The sequence below is a fragment of the Tamandua tetradactyla genome, chromosome 4 (assembly GCF_023851605.1).
Source record: "Tamandua tetradactyla isolate mTamTet1 chromosome 4, mTamTet1.pri, whole genome shotgun sequence".
NCBI lineage: Eukaryota > Metazoa > Chordata > Mammalia > Pilosa > Myrmecophagidae > Tamandua > Tamandua tetradactyla.
Window position 1 is genome coordinate 164,674,731 of NC_135330.1, and position 24,219 is coordinate 164,698,949.

Below are 24,219 nucleotides of genomic sequence, written 5' to 3' on the forward strand. Positions count from 1 at the left end.
CTTAGGAAATGTAGATGGAAGTTTTATATGTTCCAAGACCATGATGTATACAACTTACTTTCAAATGTTTAGAAAACTGATCAGACAGATAAATATATAAATACAATGGCACAGCAAATGTAACAGAATGTTAAAACTGGTACATCCAGGTATGGAGGGTGGGAGTTATGTTGGTATTTTCCATATGGGTTTTGTATTACTATTACAACTGTCCTGCAAGTTTGACATTATTTCAAAACAAAAACTTTAAGGAAAAAATATCTGGGAAGGAAATGTACCTAAACATTAAAAGGGGTTGATTTTAGGTAATGGGTTTTATAGGTAATTATTTTTCCTTTCTTTTTCACCTATGCTTTTCTGTCCTTTTTATTTTCTATAAGGGACTTGGGATACTTCAATAAAATTCAAAATACTCGGATGAAAGTAAAAAAAAATGCAGTGAAATGTGGCTTATTAGACAAAGATAACTTTTTTCAATTCCTATTTTTTCTAACGAATAGTATTTTGAGATTTAAAACTATTCCCAAATTTCAAGACTTATAAACTTTATATATATTAATAGTTTTTAAATTTATTGTTCTAAAGGTGCTTGGAGGTTGCAAAATTTGGGGATAATAAAAATAATCATTTATCTTGTAAAAGTAAATAAGAAAGTATTTCTGAAAGCTAAAAGAAGCAACTAATATCTCGCTATGTACATTGTAACTTCTAGGGAAAGGCACTTTGTGAGCTTCTGACAGCATGCTCCTCCAACTTCTTGAGAAGACAAAGATAGTAGAAGTTAATTTTTCCCAACAGATTATTATGGTTCCAAAGATTCCAAACTACTGTTTTTGAAATGTGCTGGTCCGCAGGCCACTGAGAAAAGTCTGAATGTGCTCTGAGATTATCAAATGTGATATAAAAATTATCCTAGCAGATGTGATACCCCTCCTTGTATTCCTGCGAAGTGTAGATCCTTCTTAATACTGAAAACAGGTGATCTGTGTAAGAAACACGATATGGTGGAAATGAGTTTGTGACTCCTAAGTCTAGATTATAAAAAAACATCAAGACTTCTTGCTTCATCGCCTGGACCACCTAAGAAAAGCCAGCCACCATGCTGTGAGGACATTTAAGCAACACTATGGTAAGGCCCATGTAGCAGTGTAATGAATCATCCTGCTAACAGACAGTGAAAAATTCAATCCTCCTGCCAAGAACCATGTAAAACTGTTTTGGAAGCCAATCTTCCAGTGCCAATCAAGCTTTCAGATGACTATAGCCATAGCCAAAATCTTGACTGTATCTTTATCAAAGACCCAAGCCAGGATCATTTAGCTAAGTCAGTCCTGATTTTCCAAATGCCAAAAAATGTAAGATAATAAATGTTTGCTGCTTTAAGTCACTACATTTTTGGGTAATTAGTTACAGTAAAATACACTTTATTATAAATAATTACATAAAATATTTTAGTTCTTGTTTCCTAGGTATTCTTATCGTCTGTAGACAGACATATCTTTTTTCAGAAATACAGAGGGTTATAAAAGAGTACTTTTAAATCAACACAGAAATGTTTCCTACTGTGACAGATTGGTTTGTAGATATTAACAAGAAAACAAAAGTTGACATAGGATTGAATTACCTAAATAAGTTAAATTTACTACTTTTTATTAAATGATCAAGGAAAGAAAGTGCCACCTAATTATATCGCTAAAAATGCTATTACTAACAGGGGCAAGAAAGCGGCATAGTGAGGTGTGGAATTTAGTTTGCCCTCCAAAGTAGTGACCAAATAGCTATGAGTGGCACAGAACAAAAGTTGGGGAAACCTCAGCGACTGGACACAAAGCATACACCAGTCTGGACTAGGCAGACTGGCTGACATCCCACACAGAACTGTAAGTCCAAAGGCACAGAGGTCAGCGCCCTTTCCCCATGGGCATGGCAAGCTGATTTCCTGAGGGGAAAGGAAACAGAATTTACTAGTAGCAAGGGATTAGCTCAGCTAAGCTCCAACAGCAGAATTAAATTACAAAATTCTGACTACTGAAAACAGAACATAGCACAGACAAACTTGGAATAAGCACTAAAGGAAACAGGAGTTTTTGCTCCAGCAGAGAGAGGTGGGGATGCTAGGAAAAAAAAAAACAGCAAGAGGCATTTTTGAGTTGGACAGAACAAGATACAGGAAAAAGGCTGAACCCCAAGAAAAGAGGGCACATAGAACCTGAAGATACATGCAAACATGTACCAACACAAGGTCTTCATTAACAAAACCTGAGGAACTAGGCTCCAGCTCTGAAAATGAACTTTTGCTTTTTTAAAAATTCTTACCAGTTCATTAGATAGAACTGTAAGCAGTTTCACTATCCAGCAATGCCCCAGGCAAGGGTAAATCTAAAGCTTGTCTGACAAAGTAACCAGTCAGTTGAAAGGGATTAAATCCCTAAAGGGCATAACTTCCCAGAGAAAAGGGGGGCACGGCAGAGCTCAAGTAGAATCCCTCTTTCAAGGAATTCAGGTTCCAAAAGCTGGAAAACAGAAGCAATCAAAGCCATCCTGCTACCTCACCTGTCTCAACCACACCCCTGCTGTGACAATCTGCTGAAATTAAAGGCACTGCATCACCTTAATCTGGTGGGAAGCTATGGGCAGACAAGCACCACACACTGGGCAGCATATGAAAAACACAGAGTCTAGAGGCTTCATAGGAAATTCTAACAACCTGCTGGGCCTCACTTTCAGGGAAAACTGATGCTGGCTACATTTTCCTCCTGAGACCCAAGCCTGTCTGGTGTGGGAAAATCTAATGGGAGTCTATAATATCTGAGGAGACCCTCCTCAAAAAAAAAAAGGCCGCCAAAGGGCCAGCCCTTCCAGAACATCAACTAGTTCCATCCCCCATCCCATATTATCGATAGCCCCTTCCAACATGAAAAAGGTAGAATGGATAGTCAAAATACCCCTAGAGAGTGGGAGAAAGATCAAAGGTGATGGTGGAGTTATACATAAAAGGTAGGGTTTAACAGATGAGTCCGAGTATTGAATCATTATGCTTGATATATCTTATAGTCTCCAATACCTTAGCGCAGCTAAAAATAAAAACCTAAAGTTGTAGGACTGTAAACCATATGGAACTCTGAAACCTGTTTTACAACCAATTGTTGTGACAGACTTTGAAATTTACTGCTTTTATGTATATATGTTCTTGAAAGAGAAGGAGGAGTTAACAAATGGTTATGACTGTAAATCATTATACTGATACTTCTGTTTGTCTCCAGTGTTTTGGAGCAGCTAGAAGAAACAATGAAAAAATCATGGAACTGTAACCCACACCAAAGTTAAAATCTGTTCTAAAACTACTTGCTAAAATGTGCTTAGAAATCTAATGCTTTTTATATATGGGTTATATTACACAATTAAAAAAAATAAAATTAAAAAAAGACTCTAGATAGGCAGGGCAAGAAACAGAAACACAAGAACTGAAAAATTCTGATCAGTTAAACAACCTATGCTAGAGGTCTACAATAAGTTGAACTGCATGTCACAGAACAAACAGATGACAAAGCCATACAGCAAGAAAACTGTAGGTAAGAGAATAAAAACACCCTCCAGAATAAACTAATTAAGGAAATCAAATGCCTAGATGCCAGCAAAAAATAACGAGTCATACCAGGAAAATCGAAGAAATGGCCCAGACAAATGAACAAACCAACACTTCAAATGAGATAAAGGAGTTGAAACAACTAATTCAGGATGTACAAACAGACGTGAAAAAAATCTCATCAAAAATCAAAACAATGAACTAATTAAGGGAGAATATAAAGATATTGGGTGAACAAAAAGAACTCAGACGTTTGAAAAAACAAATTGCAGAACTTATGGGAATGAAAACTACATTAGGAGAGATGAAAGAACAATGGAAACCTACAATAATAGATTTGAAGAGGCAGAAGACAGGATTAGTGAACTACAGGACTGGATATCTGAAATCTGACACACAACAGAAAATGTAGGAAAAATAATGGAAAAATATGAGAAGGGTCTCAGGGAATTGAATGACAACAAGCAGCAGATGAATGTATGTGCTGTGGGTGTCCCTGAAGGAGAAAAAAGGGGAAAGACAGGAGAAAGACTATTGGGGGAAATAATCACTGAAAATTTCCGATTTCTTATGAAGGACATAACATTACAGGTCTATGAAGTGCAGTATATCCAAAGAGAATGGGTCCAAATAGACATACTTCAAGACACTTATAAATCAGATTTTCAAGTGTCAAAGAAAAAGAGAAAATGTGAAAGCAACAAGAGAAAAGCAATCCATCACATATAAGGGAAGCTCAATATGACTATGTGCGAATTTCTCAGCAGAAACCATGGGGGTGAGAAGGCAATTATATGATATATTTAAGATGCTAAAAGAGAAAAACTGCCAACCAAGAATTCTATCCCCAGCAAAAGGGGGAGACTAAAATATTTTCAGACAATCACTGAGAGAATTTGTGACTGAAGGACTAGCTCTGCAAAAAATACTAAAGGGAATATGGGAAAAGGCAGCAGAGAGAGGTCTGGAGGAGAGTGTAAAATGAAGACTTCACTAAAGGTGAAAAGAGAAAAAAAATTAGATGACATATAAAATCCAAAAGGAAAAAATGGTAGAAGAAAGTACTGTCTTTACAATAACAGCATTAAATGTTAATAGTTTAAACTCCCCAGCCAAAAGAAACAGACTGGCAAAATGGACTAAAAAAACAGCACCCATCTATATGCTATCTACAGGAGACTCATTTTAGACACAAGGACAAAAGTAGGTTGAAAGTGAAAGGTTGAGAAAAGATATTTCTCACAAACAACAATCAGAAAAGAGGAGGTTTAGTGTTCTAGTTTGCTAGCTGCTGGAATGCAATATACTAGAAACAAATGGCTTTAAAAAAGGGGAATCTAATAAGTTGCTAGTGTACAGTTCTAAGGCCAAGAAAATGTCCCAATTAAACAAGTCTATAGAAATGTCCAAATCACAGGCATCCAGGGAAAGATACCTTGATTCAAGAAGGCTGATGAAGTTCAGGGTTTCTCCCTCAAGTGAGAAGGCACACGGCGAACAGAGTCAGAATTTCTCTATTGGCTGGAACAGTACATGGAGAACACAGTGTCATCTGCTAGCTTTCTCTCCTGGCTTCCGGTTTCATGAAGCTCCCTGGGTGGCAGTCTCCTTCTTCATCTTCAAAGGTTGCTGGCTGGTGGAACTCTGCTTCTCATGGCTATGTTGTTCTGCTCTGCTCTCTCTGAATCTCCATTCTCCAAAATGTTTCCTCTTTTATAGGACTCCAGTAAACCAATCAAGACACACCCAAATGGGTGGAGACACATCTCCCCTAATTCAGTTTAACAACCACTCTTGATTGGGCTATATCTCCAGGGAGATGATCTCATTACAGATCCAAAGATACAGTATTGAATAAGGATTAGAAAAAATGGCTAACTTTACGAAATGGGATTAGGATTAAAACATGGCTTTTCTAGGGTACATATATCATTTCAAATCAGCACAATTAGCTATACTAATATCTGACAAATTAGACCTCAAATGTAAAACAATTAAAGGAGACAAAGAAGGACACTATGAATTAATAAAAGGAACAATTCAAGAAGACATAATAATCAGAAAATTCACAAATATGTGGAGATTAATCAACACACTCTTAAACAACCAGTGAGTCAAGGAAGAAATTACAAGAGAAATGAATAAATATCTCGAGGAAAATGAAAACACAATATATCAAAATTAATGCAGGGTGCATGGGTGGTTCAGCAGTAGAATGCCTGCCTTCCATGCAGGAGACCCGGGTTTGATTCCCCGACCATGCACCCAAAAAGAATTTTAAAAATGTGTGGGATGCAGCCAAGTCAGTGCTAACAGGGTAGTTTATTGACTTAGATATCTATATTAAAAAAGAATGAAGAGCAAAAATCGAGGAATTAACTTTTCACTAGGAAGAACTACAGAAAGAATAGCAAACTTAATCCCAAAGCAAACAAAAGGAAAGAAATGCAAAGATTAGAGCAGAAATAAATGAAATTGAGAACAGGAAAACAACTGAGAAAATCAACAAACCCAGAAGCTGGTTCTTTGAGAAAATAAATAAAATCGATGGACCTTTAGCTAGTTGAGGAAAAAAAAAAAAAAAGGGAGGCATTTGACAAAATTCAACATCCCTTTCTTGATGAAAACACTTCAAAGGGCAAGAATACTTCACCAATATGATTAGGGAATATATGAAAAACCCACACCTAATATCATCCTCAATGGGGAAAGACTAAAAGCTTTCCCTCTAATATCAGGAACAAGACAAGGAAGCCCACTGTCACTACTTTTATTCAACATTGTGCTGGCTCTAGCCAGAACAATTAGACAAGAAAAAGAAATAAAAGGCATCCAAACTGGAAAGGAAGAAGTGAAACTCTCACTGCTTGCAAATTATATGACCCTATATGTCGAAAATCCTGAAAACTCAACAGCAAAGCTACTAGAGCTAATAAATGAGTACAGTAAAGTGGCAGTGTACAAGATCAAAACCCTAAAATCAGTTATGTTTGTACACACTAGTAATGAGCAATCTGAGGGGGAAATCAAGAAAAAACTCCATTTACAATAGCAACCAAAAGAATAAAATATTTAGGAATAAGTTTAACAAGCATACAAAAGATCAAAGAAAACTACAAGAAATTGCTAAAAGAAATCATGGAAGACCTAAATAATGGAAAGGTATACCATATTCATGGACTGGAAGACTAAATATAGTTAAGATGTCAATTCTACCCAAATTGATTTATAGATTCAACACAATACCAATGAAAATCCCAACAACTTACTTTATAGAAACAGGAAAACCAATAACCAAATTTATTTGGAAGGGTCCCAAATAAGCTAAAAATACCTTGAGAAAGAAAAATGAAGTGAGAGATCTCATACTATCTGATTTTAAAGTATTTTACAAAGCTACAGTGGACAAAACTGCACGGTACTGGCATAAAGATAGATATACTTTCCAAAAGAATCAGAGTGTTCAGATAGAGACGCTCTGATTTATGGACAACTGATCTCTGATAAGGTGGTTAAGCCAACACACCCGGGACAGAGCAGCCTCTTCAAAAAATGGTGCTTGGTTAACTGGATATTCATATGCAAAAGAATGAAAATGGCTCCATATCTCACACCCTATACAAAAATGAACTGAAAATTGATCAAAGACCTAAACATTAGAGCTAAATAAGATCATAAAACTCTTAGAAGAAAAGCAGGGTAATACCTTGTAAATCTTATAATAGGAAGTGGTTTTCTAGACCTTATACCCAAAACACAAGCATTGAAAAAAGAAACAGATAAATGGGAATTCCTCAAAATTAAACAGGCTGGACATCAAAGAACTTTGTCAAAGTGATGGTCAGGTTCATGTGTCAACTTGGCTAGGTGGTGGTGCCTGGCTGTCTGGTTGGGCAAGCACTGGCTTGTCTATTGCTGTGAGGACATTTATGGAATTAAAATATGACCACACTGGTTGCATCCACAGCTGGTTGCATTTACAATCACCTAAGGGGAGGGTCTTCTGCAATGAGTGATGCTTAATCTAATCACCAGAAGGCTTTATGGAGGATTCAGAAGAGATGATCATTCTTTCTGCTTCAGCCAGCCAGCCTCTCCTGAGAGTTCATTGAGGACCTTCGCTGGAGCTGCCACCTCACATCCTGACCTACAGATCTTGGACTCTTACATCCCCACAGTTGTGTGAGACACTTTTATAAATTTTATACTTACAGTTATCTCCTGCTAATCCTGTTTTTCTGGCAAACCCTAGATAATACAGTCAAGAAAGAAAAAAGACTATACAATGGAAGACAATATTTGGAAACCACGTATCACATAAGGGTTTAGTATCCAGAATATATAATAAGATTCTTCAACTAAACAACAAAAAGACAAACAACCCAATTAAAAAATAGACAAAAGGCATGAACAGACACTTCGCAGAAGAGGAAATACAAATGGCTAAAAGGGACATGAAAAGATGCCCAACTTCACTGGCTCTCAGGGAAATGCAAATAAAAACAACAACGAGATATTATCTGACACCCTCTAGAATGACCATTATGAAAAAAACAGAAATCTACAAGTGCTGGAGAGGATGTAGAGAAAGAGGCACACTTAACCACTGTTGGTGGGAATGTAAAATGGTACAACCACTCTGGAAGGCAGTTTGGCAGCTCCTCAGGAAGTTAGTACAGAATCTTCATATGAACCAGCAGTCCCATTATTAGGATCTGAGGGCAAGGACACAAATGGATATTTGCACACCAATGTTTAAAACAGCATTATTTATGATTGCCAAGAGATGGAAATAACCCAAATGTCCATCAAGAGATGAGTGGCTAAACAAGCTGTGGTATTATACGTACAACAGAATATTATACAGCTGCAAAACAGAATAAAGTCATGAAGCATGTAACAACATGGATGAACTGTGAAAACTTCATGCTGAGTGAAATTAGCCAGAAACAAAAGGACAAATTAGTATTCTCACTAATATAAACTAACATTAAAGGGTGAACCTGGACAACTGAAGTTAAGAACAGAGGTTATCAGGAGATAGAAATAGGGTAGAGATTGGGCAAGTGGTGCTGAAGGAATACACATTGTGCAACAGGACTGAGTATAAAACTCAGAATTGGATAGCACAATACTACCTAATTGTAGCATAATAATGTAAGTACACTGAATGAAGCTGAATGTGAGAATGATTGAGGAAGAACAGCTGTGGGCACATATGAAGGAAGGAAAGATAGAGGATAAAGACCAAGACGGTATAATTAGGAATGCCTAGAGAGGACAATGAATGATGGTGATTAAATGTATGAATAAAAAAAGTTTTTCCGTGAGGGAGAACAAATGAATGTTAATATTCCAGGGTGGTGAAAACAGTACACAGGGAAAAAGTACAATTAATGCAAGCTAGGGTCTTGCATTGTATTCTAAATTACAATGGATTTAACTAAGCTACTAATTATAGGCTAATTTATTTTTATGACCATGACAGTTTCTGAAATACAACTCCGAACCTCAGAAAGTTTCTTTCTCCTAATTTCTTCTTTTGTTTTTTTGTCTCCTTTTGCCTTGCCATGACCCTCACACACTTGGGACCTAACTTGACGTGATATGGAACTGCATCATGTTTTATTACTTTTGAATTTCTTGTAGACAGAACATTTATGAATATAAAATCATGGAATTCTTTAGAAAGTAACACTGTAATATGCTTCCACTGAATGTAACAAAAGCCTTATGCCAAAACTAAATGTCAACAGGTGGGGCAGTTGGGGGGAGGGGAATGGGAGAGGGGTATGGATTCTTTGTGGATGAAAAGGAAATGTCTTCATATAGATTATGGTGGCAAAGCCAAGTCTATACACTTAGGCTGGATTTTATGATCTGTGAATAAAACTTTTAAAAATGAACAGAGAGAAACAAGTGCAAGAGAAAAAGCCGAGAAAGAGATGTACCTATTCACTGTCAGTAGGGAACCTAAGAGGTACAGCCCTTTGGAGGGAAGTGCGGTGGTGCCACAGGAGACTAGGGGTGGGGTTGCTTATGATCCTGCAATCTGTTGCTCTGTATATATCTAGAGGAATTGAATGTGGGGACACAAATGGACATTTGCATACTGATGTTTATGACAGCTGTGTTCATGATTCACAACGGATGGAGGTGGCCTAATGATACAAGACGAAGTAATTGAAGGGGGATAATGGTGTATATACAACGGATTACTAAGCGGCCACAAGAAGTTGTGAGGCATGCAACTAGGTGTATGAACCTTAAGGATTATATGTTGAATGAAATGTCAGGAACAAAAAAGCAGATATTATCATGCCTCGATCATATGGATTAACTATAATATAAAAACTCAGTAAACCAAAGTCGAGAACATGGGCTATCAGGTTGGGCCCTATTGTAAAGGGTCCTAGATTATAAGCTCTTTCAGCAGTCATATATATTCAGGAGTTGTAACTATTATTTCTAAATTACGAGATATTGAGCTCTATTTATAGCCTGGTTGTTCCCAGAAACTTCGGGTATTTATGTGATACCTGAGACTCAGAGTTACAGGTCTGAAGCTATGAAAGTCAGCAATATCCCATACAGGAATTGTTTAAAAAGTTGAAAAAGGCATCAGACTTCGACTACAGATATGAATGTAGCTGACCTGGATAGAATGAAGGTAAATCAGAAAACAGTGTAAATTATGAGACCAAAGGCAGAGATATTTATAGGTACAAAATTTATATTTTGGGTAGTACATTACCTAACTTAACTTCCATGGTCAGTTTAGTTGAACACCATAAGTAATGGAATCTTGAATAAGGTGTGAAATCTAGTTGGTTTGTCCACATTAGTTTGAAGGTCCAGTGTATTTCAGAGTAATTTGGGCAGTGAATAAAGAAGTATTTGCAAAGTCCCCTTGGGGGACTTGGGGAGAAAGGAGGAAATATTAAACTTTCCCATCTGGGGAATTCCTGATATTGTTGCAGGCAGTGGTGACAACTAAATCAATAGGCTGAGCCCTTGATCTTGGGATCCTATGGAGTTTATTCCTGCAAAGGAGAAGCTAAGCCCACTTATAATTATGCCTAAAAGTCACCTCCAAAGAACCTCTTTTATGCTCAGATGTGGCCTCTCTCTCTCTCTAAGCTATCTCGGTAGGTGAACTCATTGCCCTATTCCCTCTTATCCCCCCAGCCTGCTACATGGGACATAACCAAATCTCCCTGGCAACATGGGAGAGAACTTCCAAGATGAGTCAGGACCTGGCATAATGGAATCGGGAATGCCTTCTTGACCAAAAACGAGAAGAGAGAAATGAGACAAAGTTTCCATGGCTGAGAGATTTCACACAGAATCAAGAGGCTATTCTTATGCATTATACAGGTATTCCTTTTTTATTTATGGTGTACTGAAGTGGCTGGAGGGAAGTACCTGAAACTACTGAGCTGTGTTCCAGTAGCCTTGGTTCTTGAAGACGACTGTATAATGATATAGCTCTTACAATGTGACTATGTGATCATGAGAACCTTGTGTCTGATGTTTCTTTTATACATGGAATGGACAGATGAATAAAAAAAATATGGATAAAAAATAAATAAATGATGGGGGATAGGGGTAAAATAATTGGGTAGATGGAAATACTAGTGGTCAATAAGAGGGAGAGATATGGGGTATGGGATGTATGAGTTTTTTCTTTTTATTATTCTTCTGGAGTGATGCAAATGTTCTAAAAATGACTGTGGGGCAGTGTAACACAGGCTCAGTGGCAGAATTCTCGCCTGCCATGCCAGAGACCCAGGTTCGATTTCCAGTGCCTGCCCATGCAAAAAAAAAAAGATTGTAGTAATGAATATACAACTATGTTATGATATTGTGAGCCACTGATTATATACCATGTGTGGACTGTATATGTGTGAAGATTTGTCAATAAAAATGTATTTTTTTACATGCTATTACTACTGTTATTAGTAAAAAAAAGTAGATTTGGGGTCATTGAGGTTTTTTAAGTGGTAGGCTCTGGAGCCACTTATCCTGTTTTAATAACTACCTTGTAACCACCCATTAGACATGCATGTGTCAGATAGCAAAGGACAGTAGAGGATGTATGTTATATGAGTCATATAAGACATGTATATTTTTATTTTTCTAGGCAAAGTTATATGTTTTACATGGAGAATAAATATGAATTCTGTAGCCTCCTTAGCACCCCTTCTAACCATGTTAATTGAAATTTTAACATGGAAGGAAACAGAGACAATGCTTGTACATTAAATTGCTTAACAAAAAAGCAACAAATTAAAATTTTTGCAGAATAATATCCAGATACTTACCATGTGCTTTAATGCATTCAAAAGCAGTTTTCTCCCAGATGGCTTGTCAAAATCAGCAATAATCCAGAGAGTGACTGCAGAAATCACATCACCATCTGAAAGTTTCAAAAAGTTTGGTCAAAAGAATTATTTTAAAAATCACACTGAAAGTAAGGAATAAATCCATTTAACAAAATAGATTAAAATATAATAACAAATAAATAAAAATTAATTAAAATAGTTTGTTTGTAAAAATAAAATAAGTAACATTCCTGAAAACAAGCAAATATAAGCTTTCTATATGTAATGACATATATATTAAAATGCTAGAAGAATAATTCATTGTAGAAGCTTTATATGAGCTCTGAAAGAAAGAACAGTCCCTAAGGGCATATCTGTGGGTTACTTTTTAAAGTTGAATTGTCTCTACTATTATCAAAATTCCAGTATTGGTAGGCAAACCTGTCTTCTAGCTACATTCATAAAAAATAAAATAAAGATATTTATACCTTCAGTGGATTGAACAGTGTCTCCCCTCCCCAAATTCCTGTCCACCATAAAACAGAGGATGTGACCTATATGGAAACAGGGATCTTTGCAGATGTTTTACTTGAGGATCTTGAGTTGAAGCCATCCTGGACTTAGGGTGGGCCGTAATCCCCTAACAGTCTTCCTTATAAGAAGAGGAGAGGACACAGCAACACAGGGAAGAAAGTCACATGAAGACTAAGGCAGCAAATGGAGGTCCACAGCCACAAGCAAAGAAATACCTGGGGCTACCAAAAGCTGGCAGAGGAAAGAAAAGATTCTTCCCTAGATTCTGCAGAAAGAGCATGTCCCTGCTGACGTGACTCTGGATTTGTAGCCTCCACAACTATGAGAGAATAAATTTCTCGTTTTAAGCCACCAAGTTTGTGGTAATTTGTAATGACAGCCCTAGGAAACTAATACAATATTCCACATCAATCTAAACCAGATAAAACAAAGCTGTAGAAAATATAAATACTAGCTTACAATTTAATTATTTCAAAATGTTTCACTTTTAACTTGGTCTAATTTGCATCATCTCATACCATCAACACTGATATTTTTTTTCAGGAAAATTTGAAAATTTAGAAGCCATGGGAAGAAAACATTTTTAGTTCCAAACTCCCAGTTACATGGGTTTAATTTTATCCAACCTTAGCACATAACAAACAACTATAGTGGTATTTATCTGGTCCTCATTAAAACCTAGATAAAAACTGGTCCTTTAGAATGTTGCCCTAAGTGACCCATTTATAACTATAAAAAAATTGCTATTTTGAAAACTTCCCCCTGAAAAGATTTGAAACTACTGTTATTACCATCCTTAGTAATAATCAACTATATAACAACCAGCTTTAGTTAATGAAAGAAACAAATGCAACAAAAAGGATTGCATTGATTCCATGTGCAACCTTCAGAATCAATTTAAGATTATGAACAAGGTAGTAACATTCTTTTCAAAGAAAAAAGGTAAAGAATTCAGATGCCTTCTTAAAATGTCAGCACTTTTACCATAAGAGCTAATAAACTGAGAAATATTTCTAAAGTGCTATGTAAATTTCTAACAATATTATTTCTTTACACATATACATAAACTCAAGTAAAAGGAAACAAGCAGGGTTTTTAAAAAATTATTATGGTATTCTAAATTACAATGGATTTAACTAAGCTACTAATTATAGGCTAATTTATTTTTATGACCATGACAGTTTCTGAAATACAACTCCGAACCTCAGAAAGTTTCTTTCTCCTAATTTTTTCTTTCATTTTTTTCTCTCTTTTTGCCTTGCCGTGACCCTCACACACTTGGGACCTAACTTGACGTGATATGGAACTGCATCATGTTTTATTACTTTTGAATTTCTTGTAGACAGAACATTCATGAATATAAAATCATGGAATTCTTTAGAAAGTAACACTGGGACCATCTGGTCTAATCTTGGAAATACACAGCATTCTCAAACACTGGTTGACTTCTACTTAAATCTCTCCACTGATCTGGATATTATATTTTTTATTCATGCAGAATAAGATATAAGTTTACATAATCTTGAAAGGGTTTTAATACTTTCTTAGAATGGTGGAAAGAAATACCTTGCTTTAAAAAAAAAGGCATAAAAACCACGATAAACCCCTTAAAGATATATAATTAGCAAGGTTAAGAGGCATCATTTTCTCAGTGCAATACTTAAACCCTAACAAATTAGAAACTATAAAATTAAACAGTCTTCCAGTCAAAACAGCAACCCAAAAATCTATTATGCAAAGTACCTAACTAAAATTACAATTGTTTTCTACTCTAGGAAAGCATTCAGGAAAAAAAATTTGCTGATTACCTTCTTGGGTTAAATAATACATGTTCTTTGCAATTACAGCACTCTTATCTTGTGAATCCAGGAAAAAGAATGTTGAAAAATCTTCAACATCGGCAGTTACTGAAAATTTTCATATTAAATGTTAAAGAATTAGTAAAGTAAAATATTTCCAAATCAGTAAGCATTTGTAGAAAAGTATACAGAGGATTATTTTACCTGATGTAGGTATTAAATTAAGATGCTGTCGTTTAGTGTACAAAATCAAAGAATTTATACGGGGTACAACATTATTCTTATCCATAAGGAAATTAATTGCCCTCATTCGATCATTTAATTTGCCCTAAAATAATAATTAATATGTTAAATAAAGGCAATTCATATGTACATGTTTTAAAATTATGCGGAGAATACATTTAAAGACAAGTTGATCTACAATGAATCAATAAATAATATGCAATTTAGGATTTCTGTAATAGTTTCCTGTAAAATTTTGAATTTTTTGTTCCCAATTAAGCCAATTTTTAGATGCATTTATGTAACAGACAAATTAAATCAAGTATGACTTAAAAATAACTACTAAATTATATAGACAGAAATTTTTATGAAATTATTTTTAGGCATGAAAAGACATTAACTAATACAAAAGAACTTATAAATATCATTTATCATTTTCTCATAAATGCTTACCTACCATAAAAACTGCCTTTTGTAAATATGAGGATGTATCCATCATTCTGTGAAGAATAGCCATTTCTAGTTCTTTAATATTCATCTCTTCATGACTTAAGGGTTCACCATTATAAAGAGCTTGAGGCAACGGACCCAGGCCAGACATTTTATAAAAGCTTGCTCCTGCCTATTGAATTAAAAAACGTGAGTTAAACAGAATATAGCTGTCTGAAAAAGAAATAAATAAGAAAAGGGAAGGGACACTGCCACATTTTTTTATACTATAGAAAAAATTTCATTGTTATTCACTGTATCAGTACTTTCTAAATATTATTTATAGGTAAGTAATTTATCTATAAAGAGCACAGGTAAGGAAATATTTTCTGGAAAGGGCGGCATAATAAATATCTTAGGCTGTGAGACTGTAATAACATAAAAGAAATTTTATTTGGTGCTTCATCATTTTGCCTAGTCATAAATTCTCCTGTTGAGTGACCACCTATCTAGTCCTGCCCTAGGTATAACTGCAACCAGCAAGGTATCTACCTCCATATGGTTTGGATAAGAACTTTTTCCCCCCAGCTCTTCCAAATAACCATTGCAGCTTTTGCTTTTTACACTGAATAGTTTAAAGCTATTGACACCCAGTAGCCTTGGGAGAAAGCCCTATTCCTATCTTCTGGGTCATAATAGAGACAAGAGTCTTTTAATATTTCTGAGGAATGAAACTGAGTCCTTAATTTTTACAGATATCCTTTTTATTCAAATTCCAGGAAAAAACGCTTGCAGATATTTAAAAATTATAATGCCATAAAAAATAAAATTCACTGCTTAACTTCTTCAGGAGTAAAAGTAGGTTTCTGATTAAATACAGTAGATTCACCACATATGTTCGTCTCCTCTCCACAAATTACACTGAGATGACAGTATAATAACAATAATCATGATGATAACAATAAGATATGAGCCCACAATAAAGAAAAGCAGGAGAAAAGACAGATTAGGTGAAATATTGTATCATAATTTTAAGAAGACCAGATTAGAAAGGGAAGTCAGACCTACATAGAACCAAGGGAGTGTCAACATTTTTCAGAATCCCTGAGGAGATAAGGACATAGAAACACCAGGTACCTTAGAAGGAGAAGATAAGGAGCAGAACAGTAACTGTGGGAACGTGTTGAAAGTCTGTATATAGAGTAGTTGCATATTGAAGTCCCCTCCTCAACCCTGAAGAGCAAAACTATTTTGTTTTTCTTTATTCTGTGGAAACTGAACCACAAAGGTTCTAGACTTCAATATTCCATGCACAGTGGAAGGCTAGGATAGAAAAGGGGATAAAAAAGAGACAGAAGAGTAAAGGAAAGTTCCTATTATCAACTATGGCCCTATTACCCATTCTCTTCCTATGTTATGCCTATACCCTTCTTTCTTACATATACACCTTTTCATTTGCCTCATATTCCCCTCATCTGGAAAAAGTGAATGCTGCAACAGAAATGTATTAGAAAAGACATTTGTGTGTACTCTTGTTGAAAAGTCAACTGAGCATCAGAATGAAGCATACCAAACAAGACCCAATTACTTTTAATCAGCTTTTTAGGGTTTCATAATTGCATATGAAAAGACAACCAAATACCACAGGATATATGCTAAATGCCTCATACATGAAAGAGAAAAATCAAAATGGATAGAAAAAGGAAAGCTGTAGAAGGCAAAGATAGTGGTAACTCTAATTACAATCCTTTGAGAAACTGACAGCTTAATTTCCAAAACAGCAGCTCTATTTTACATTCCCACCACCAGTGTAAGAGGGTTCAATTTCTTTACATCCTCAATCACACTTTCATCTTTTATCTTAAATACTATTATCTTTCTTTTTTTATTATAGCCATTCCAGTAAATGAAAGTGATATCTTATTGTGGTTTTGATTTGCATTTCCCTAGGGGCTAAAGCATCTTTTAATGTGCTTACTAGCTATTTGTTTATCTTGTTTGGAGAAATGTCAATTCAGATTTTTTGCCCATTTTTAAATTAGGTTGTTTTTTTATTATTTAGTTGTAAGCATTATTTATACATACTATGTGTGAGTCTCTTATTAGAACGATGATTTACAAAAATCTTTCCCTATTCTTGGATTTCACTTTCTTGTTGATACCTTTTGCAACCCAAATGATTTTGAATGTTGCTGATACTCAAATTACCTATTTTTTCCTTTGTTGCTTGTACTTCTGGTGTCATAACTAAGAAACCAAATCCATTCCAAGATCAAAACAATTTATACCTCTTCTATGAGTTTTATAGCTTTTGCTCATATATTTAGGGTATCATTCTCCCTCCTACTTTACCTGAGCTGCAGGACTGTTTGTGAATTTGAAATCATTTGTACAGTTTGATAATGTATAAGCTCTCTGCTTTGAGCCCAACCTGATAATCCAATTCTTTGTGTCAGCTCACAACAGAACTTAACTGCTAAAGGACATTTAAGAAAAACCTAAGTTAGGGGCAGGCCACGGTGGCTCAATGGGCAGAATTCTCACCCACCATGCCAGAGACCTGGGTTCATTCCTGGTGACTGCCCATGCAAAGAAAAAAAAAGAAAGAAAGAAAGAAAAGAAAAACCTAAGTTAACATATTTAGTAGTAAAAAATCAAATATTTTCTCCTTAAGATCAGAAAGAAGGCAAGGATGGTCTCACCATTTGTTTTCAACATTTTACTAAAGTTCTTAGCATGTGGAGACTGTAAATGAAGAAATAAAACTATCTCACAGACAATAAACAGTGTATATAGAGAATCATAAAGTAGCTAAAGAAAAGCTAACAGAATTAATAATAGAATTAAGCATGGTCCTAAGATACAGAATATCAGGAAATGTTTTTATACTAGGAAGAAAATTAGAAAATAAAATAAAAATGCCTAGCATCAAAATTCTGAAATGCTTCAAGATAGAGTTAACAAGGCACAACAGTAAAAGCAAAAAACACTGTTTACAGAAATTAATGATGACCTAAATAAAAGAAAGGATATACTGTATTTATGGATTGGAACACAATATTGTTAAGATGTTATTTTTCCTAAATATGCTATAATTCCATCACTCTCAACCAAAATCCTGGCAGTTTTTTTTTTTGGTGCATGGTCCAGGAATTGAACCCCAATCTCCCGCATGTAAGGTGAGCATTCTACCACTTAACCACCCATGTACCATTTCTTGTTTCTTAGTTTGTTTTTGTTTTACTGGCAGTCTTTTTTGTAGACACTGACAGCTGACTACAAAATTTATCTGAAAACGTAAAGACCTATTGTGATTGTATGAATCTGTGTTGGACCTTAGAAAAGCCATGTCCTTTAATCCTCATTCAATATTGCTGGCTGGGAACTTTTTAATTGTTACCATGGAGATGTGACTGACCTGACTGTGGGTATTAACTTCTGATTACAGGAAGATGTGACTCCACCCATTCCAGGTGGGTCTTGACTGGAATCCTTTAAAAGAGAAAATATTTTGGTAAGAGTCCTTTTTAGAGCAATGAAGACAGAGTCTACCAGCCAGCGACCTTTAGAGATGAAGAAGGAAAACGCCCCGGGGGAGCTTCATGAAACAAGAAACCTGGAGAGAAAGCTAGCAGATGCTGCCATGTTCACCATGTGCCTTTCTAGATGAGAGAAACCCTGAGTGTCATTGGCCTTCTTGAACCAAGGTATCTTTCCCTGAATGCCTTAGGTTGGGCACTTCTATATCCTTGCTTTAATTTGGACATTTTCACAGCTTTAGAACTGCAAACTAGCAACTTATTAAATCCCATTTTTTGAAAAGACATTCCATTTCTGGCATATTGCAATCCAGAAGCTAGCAAACTAGAACACTTATATTAGCCAAAAAATGTTATAAAAAGAAGAATAAAGATGGAGATTTACACTACCTGATTTTGATACTTATTATAAAGTCAAAGTAATTCTGATGGTGTAATATTGGTGTAAAAATGGACAAATAAATAATAGAACAGAACAGAGAATCCAGAAATAGACCCATAAATAAATATTCAATTCATTAAAAAAAGGCAATATAGTTCAACAGGGGAAAGGATGATATTTTCAGCAATTAGTGCTAGAGTAGCTGGATATCATTAGGGAAAAGACTAAATTTTACTTCATGACCTACATAAAAATTAACCTGAAAAAAATTAACCTGAAATAAATAAATAAATTAACCTGAATAAATTCTTGCAACCTTGGGTGGGAAAAGATTTCTTAGACACAAATAGCAAAAAGTATTAAAGAAATTGACAAAAATTCTGCACTTTGAAAGAGAAATGTTCAAAAAGTGAAATGGCAATCCACTGAGTGGAAAATATATATATATATATATTTAGTGTATAAACCTGAAAACATGACTTGTATTTAGTATTCAAAACATATTTGTTAAAAATCTCTTGCAGGCGGTAAGAAAGTGGCCCAGTGGCAGAGTTCTTGCCTGCCATGCCAGAGAGCCAGGTCCGATTCCTGGTGCCTGCCCATGCTAAAAAAAAAACAAAAAACCTCTCACAATTCAGTGATACAACATATGCTCAAAATTGTGCAAACAGATCTGAACAGGCATTTTGCAACAGGAGATTAATGTCCAAAAAAGGACAAGTACATGAAAAAGCGCACAGCATTGTTCAAGAAAACAAAAATTAAACTGTACTGTTATATCACTATCCAGGCACTTGAATGGTTGAAATTTAAAAAAATGAAAATATGCAGTGTTGTTGAGGATGTGTAGCAACCAAAACTTAGACACTTTATTGATAGGAATATAAAAACAGTTCAACAACTTTTAAGAAGTTTGGCAAGTCATCATAAAGCTAAACATACAAAATAAGACCTAACAACCCTACTCCCAAGTAGTCAGAGAAATTAAAACAAAATTTCCATAAAAAGACTTTTACAGAACTGATCATAGAATCTTTATTTATAATAAACAAAAACTGTAAACAAATCAAATGTCCATCAATTGACGATGGACAAATTGTGGTATATGCATATAACTAAAGGTTACTCAGCACTTAATAAGAACATACAATGACAATGCTGATGAATCTCAAAAACGTTTTACTGAGTAAGATAAAGCTAGACACAAAGGGTTATGTTTTAGTTTCTGAGGCTGCTTAAAGCAAATACCACGAAATGGGCTGGTTTTAAACAATGGGAATTTATTAGCTTACAGTTTGAAGCCATGAGAATATCTAAATCAAAGCACCACTAAGGCGATGATTTTCTTCTCAAAGACCGGCTGCCAGGTATCCTTGGTTCCTCTGCCAAATGGCAAGACATATGGTAGCATCTGATAGTTTCTCTGTTCCTTTCTTGATTTCATTGCTTTCAGCTTCTTGCTTCTGTGGCTTTCTCTCTACTTGTCTGAATCTCATTCTTTTATAAATGACTCCAGGAAGAGGATTAAGACCCACTCTAACTGAGGTGAGTCATGCCATAACTGAAGGAGCCTCATCAAAAAAATCCTAGTTACAATGAGCCCACACATACAAGAATGGATTAAATTTAAGAACATGTTTTTCTGGGGTACATACACCTTCAAGCTACCACAGGATATAAACTTTATGATTCCTTTTTATATGAAACTCAAGAAAAGAAAAATCTATAGTGACAGATCAGCGATAGTATGGGGCTGTGGATGAAGGTGAACTGATCGGAAAGAGACATGAAACAACTTTCTAGGGGGGCAGAACCATCCTATAATGGCAGCAGATACATGGGTGTATGAATTGTTCATCAGATTCTTACTTGATATTTTTGTAACTAATATTCATTTTACGTATTAAAATGGATATTTTAATAAAATATATAAGTAAAATATATATTATTACTTATATATACTTATAAGTATATACTTATTTTAACTAAATATTTTTATTTATTTATTTAAATATGAATATCTACTTAAATGAAATTCACTTAAATTTTAAGTAAATGTAACTTATTTACATATATATTTGATTTATTTATAAAACAAACAAGTTTTATAAACTTATCTATTAAATAGTTAATTACTAATTATTTAATATAATTAATAAATTACATTAAATTTAATAATTTTTATATTTAAAATTTATATAAAACATAATTTTACTTTCTATAAAATGTAAAATTACTTTTTACTTATTTTACTTAAATTGCTCTTCAAAAACCTTGATATGAAATTACTGGTGCTCACTATTAACAAATCAATTGCTATTATTACTAGTAAAATGTATTTGCAAATTGATACAAAGTAGTATGTTATTGATTCTTGTCTATTAGAATGTTAGTTCAAGAACAGGGAAATTTATCTGTTTTATTCACCACTATTCTCCTCTCCCACCCAGTGCCTGGAAGGACCACTCAATACCTATTTGTTTAATGAATAAATTAATTTTTTTCTTGGCCAAGAAGAAATTTCTTAAATGTTATTAGGAAGGATGAACAGAATGCATAAATTGGGTAGTGATGAAATTGGTGAATGGATGATGTTGAGATTTCCAAATTACACAAAACCATAATTAAACATTTTCCCCAGTATTCTATAGAAAAAGAATTACTATTATTGTTACTTCGTATTAGAGGAAATATATGCACTTAAATCCATGTATTTTCATTGTTATTTTATAGCCTATAATTTTTTATATAAACACATACTAATTGAGGTAAAATTCTGGTCAATTACTTGAAGCGTTCACTGCAGGAGAGATATAATTGATATCCAGAGGTTAAATATTAAAAGAATAAATTTCTACTGTATAGCAATTTTCTCATCATATGTAAATCAAACTTAATATTTTAAATTTACCATATGAATATAGAAGGAACTACATAAGAAATTTTTGGTCCAAATTAATTTCATTAAGTAAGTACTTAGTATGTACCCTATGTAGATAATGCATGTGGTATGTAACTTGAGGTAAACGAAAGGATAAGATGATTCTTTTTTCTTGAGTACTATAAGTATTCAAGTTGGAAATGAAATATGCACCCACATTTGTATACATAAAAAAGGTAGGTAATAGAAAGAGAAATAATGGGTTCTAAATATCAGTGTTTAAGGAGAATATGGAGATGTTAAGACTTGTGTCACTTAGGTTAAATTATGATGACAAGGCAAGTAAATAGTATATTTTGGCTCTATGTTATAACAAATGTGTTTATATCACAGTATATATTGCTGTGGAATAAATGAATCCATTTATTTTTATATAAAAGTCAGGCAATTACATGAATAAAATTTTAAACCTTTTAAAAAGCATATTGAATTTAAGTGCCTTGAATATTTCCTATCTAGCTGTTCTTAGTATTTTATTTAAATACACTTAATGTTCTCAGGTATGCAGGGCTTTTAATAGGCTATAATCACTGTAATTATTCTGAACTAGAAGAAGTGTTTTATGAAACAAAGTACACATATCAATTTAGTGAAAAATTAAATTGCTGGTTTCAGATGAAAAAAAGGAGCCTATCAATCAGAAATTACCTTTCCTCTCTAATGAGAAGTGATTATTACTTTCACCTTTATGAATCTATCAGTTCTGCTTAAGAGATCTTATATATGTAGATGTGCCAGTCCCTAAGGAAGTGAATGTCTGAATAGAAACTATGCTCTACCACTTAGTGACAAATGGAGTAGAGACCACTTCTATTAGAAAATAAAAGAAGGAAAGAGAAATAAGGTGATATGCTAAGTATGCACTTCTTCCAGGACTCCCATAATTAACTCACTATCAGCTGACCTATGCAGACAGGATCCCTAAAATACAAAATTTCACTGTATTTCTATTCCATTAATGTACCTAATCATTACATGAAATATTTATTAATATTTATTTTTCCCCCATGACTGAGAATACTTGAAGGGGGCTTGCAAAAAAATAATATTCTTTCCAAATTTCCTTAGCACTATGGAGAGCTTTATTACAAAAGATTTGTACTATGCACAATGGCTCTAAAAGAAAGCTGAACTGCCATGTTTATTCAGTTTTTTTTTACTTATTTTCAATCTTTAACTATGTTATCAAGTCACCTTCTTCACTCCTATCCTTGGGTATTTTGGATATGCTTTTAAAAATGACACAGTGGAAGTGATTGATGCCTCTGTCAAGTTATGATAAGCAATTTAAGCAAATATTTCAGCATCATAACAATTCTTTAATACATTTTTTCTATTCTCTTTCCCAGTCCCCAGAACAGTAATTTCTAAAACAACACTGCTCTCTTGAAGTTCCATTCCAGAATTAGCCTGGCTTTCTCATTAATCTCAACAGTATGTATTTGTTATCTATATAGTATGTACAGGTCACTGGGTTAGATATTGGGCTTACAACATTCAACAAGATAGATGATTCCTGCTTTCACGGAGCTTACAGTATAATGGAAAGGGAGATACTGAACCATTAATTGTAATTAGTGTTATAAAGGAGTATAGAATACTATTAGCACGTAATGAAGCAACTTATCTAATTTAGAAGGTCAGAAAATTCTTCCCAAAGAACGTGACATTAAAGCAGAGAATTAAAAAGAGAACAAGTTAGAAGAAAAGGGAGTGAGTGTTCAGCAGGCACCAAGAAGGACAAGTATGAAATTCCTTTGATGAGAAGGGACTTGACCCATTCAAGAACTTGAAAGAATGCTGTTGAGTTGAAACAGAGAAAAAGAACAGAGATGAGCCTGAAGAATTAAACAGGGGCCAAACCTGGTGAGGTCTCGTTTTGGTTTGCTAGCTGCCGGAATGCAATACACCAGAAACAGAACGGCTTTTAAAATGGGGAATTTAGTAAGTTGCTAGTTTACAGTTCTAAGGCTGAGAAAATAGTCCCAATTAAAACAAGTCTATAGAAATGTCCAATCTAAGGCATCCAGGAACGGATACCTTGCTTTAAGAAGGCTGATAAAATTCAGGGTTTCTCTCTCAAGTGGAAAGGCACATGGTGAACATGGCATCATCTGCTAGCTTCTCTAGTTCCCCAGGAGGCATTTTCCTTCTTCCTCTCCAAAACTTGCTGGCTGGTAGACTCTCTGCTTCATGGTGCTGTGGTGTTCTCTGCTCTCTCCGAATCTCCAGCTTTAGCCAAAATGTTTCCTCTTTTATAGGATTCCCATAAACTAATCAAGACCCACCTGAATGGGTGGAGACATGTTTCCACCTAAGCTAGCTTAACAACCATTCTTAATTGAGTCACATTTCCAGGGAGATGACCTAATTATAGCCTCAAATATACACACTGAATAGGGATTAGAGGAAATGGCTGTCTTTACAAAATGGTATTAGGATTAAAACATGGCTTTTCTAGGG

General features: G+C 34.7%; 1 protein-coding gene across 2 annotated transcripts in view; it reads right to left on the reverse strand.

Annotated features, from left to right (window-relative positions):
• UGGT2 (UDP-glucose glycoprotein glucosyltransferase 2) overlaps positions 1 to 24,219 on the reverse strand; it is a 271,578-nt gene that overhangs the window by 92,842 nt on the left and 154,517 nt on the right. For both annotated transcript variants that reach the window (XM_077158543.1, XM_077158542.1), the window contains 4 exons: positions 14,923 to 15,087; positions 14,448 to 14,571; positions 14,253 to 14,351; positions 11,911 to 12,005 (listed from right to left, as the gene is read on the reverse strand). In XM_077158543.1, coding sequence (XP_077014658.1) covers positions 11,911 to 12,005; positions 14,253 to 14,351; positions 14,448 to 14,571; positions 14,923 to 15,087 — 483 coding nt within the window. The remainder of the gene's footprint in view (positions 1 to 11,910; positions 12,006 to 14,252; positions 14,352 to 14,447; positions 14,572 to 14,922; positions 15,088 to 24,219) is intronic.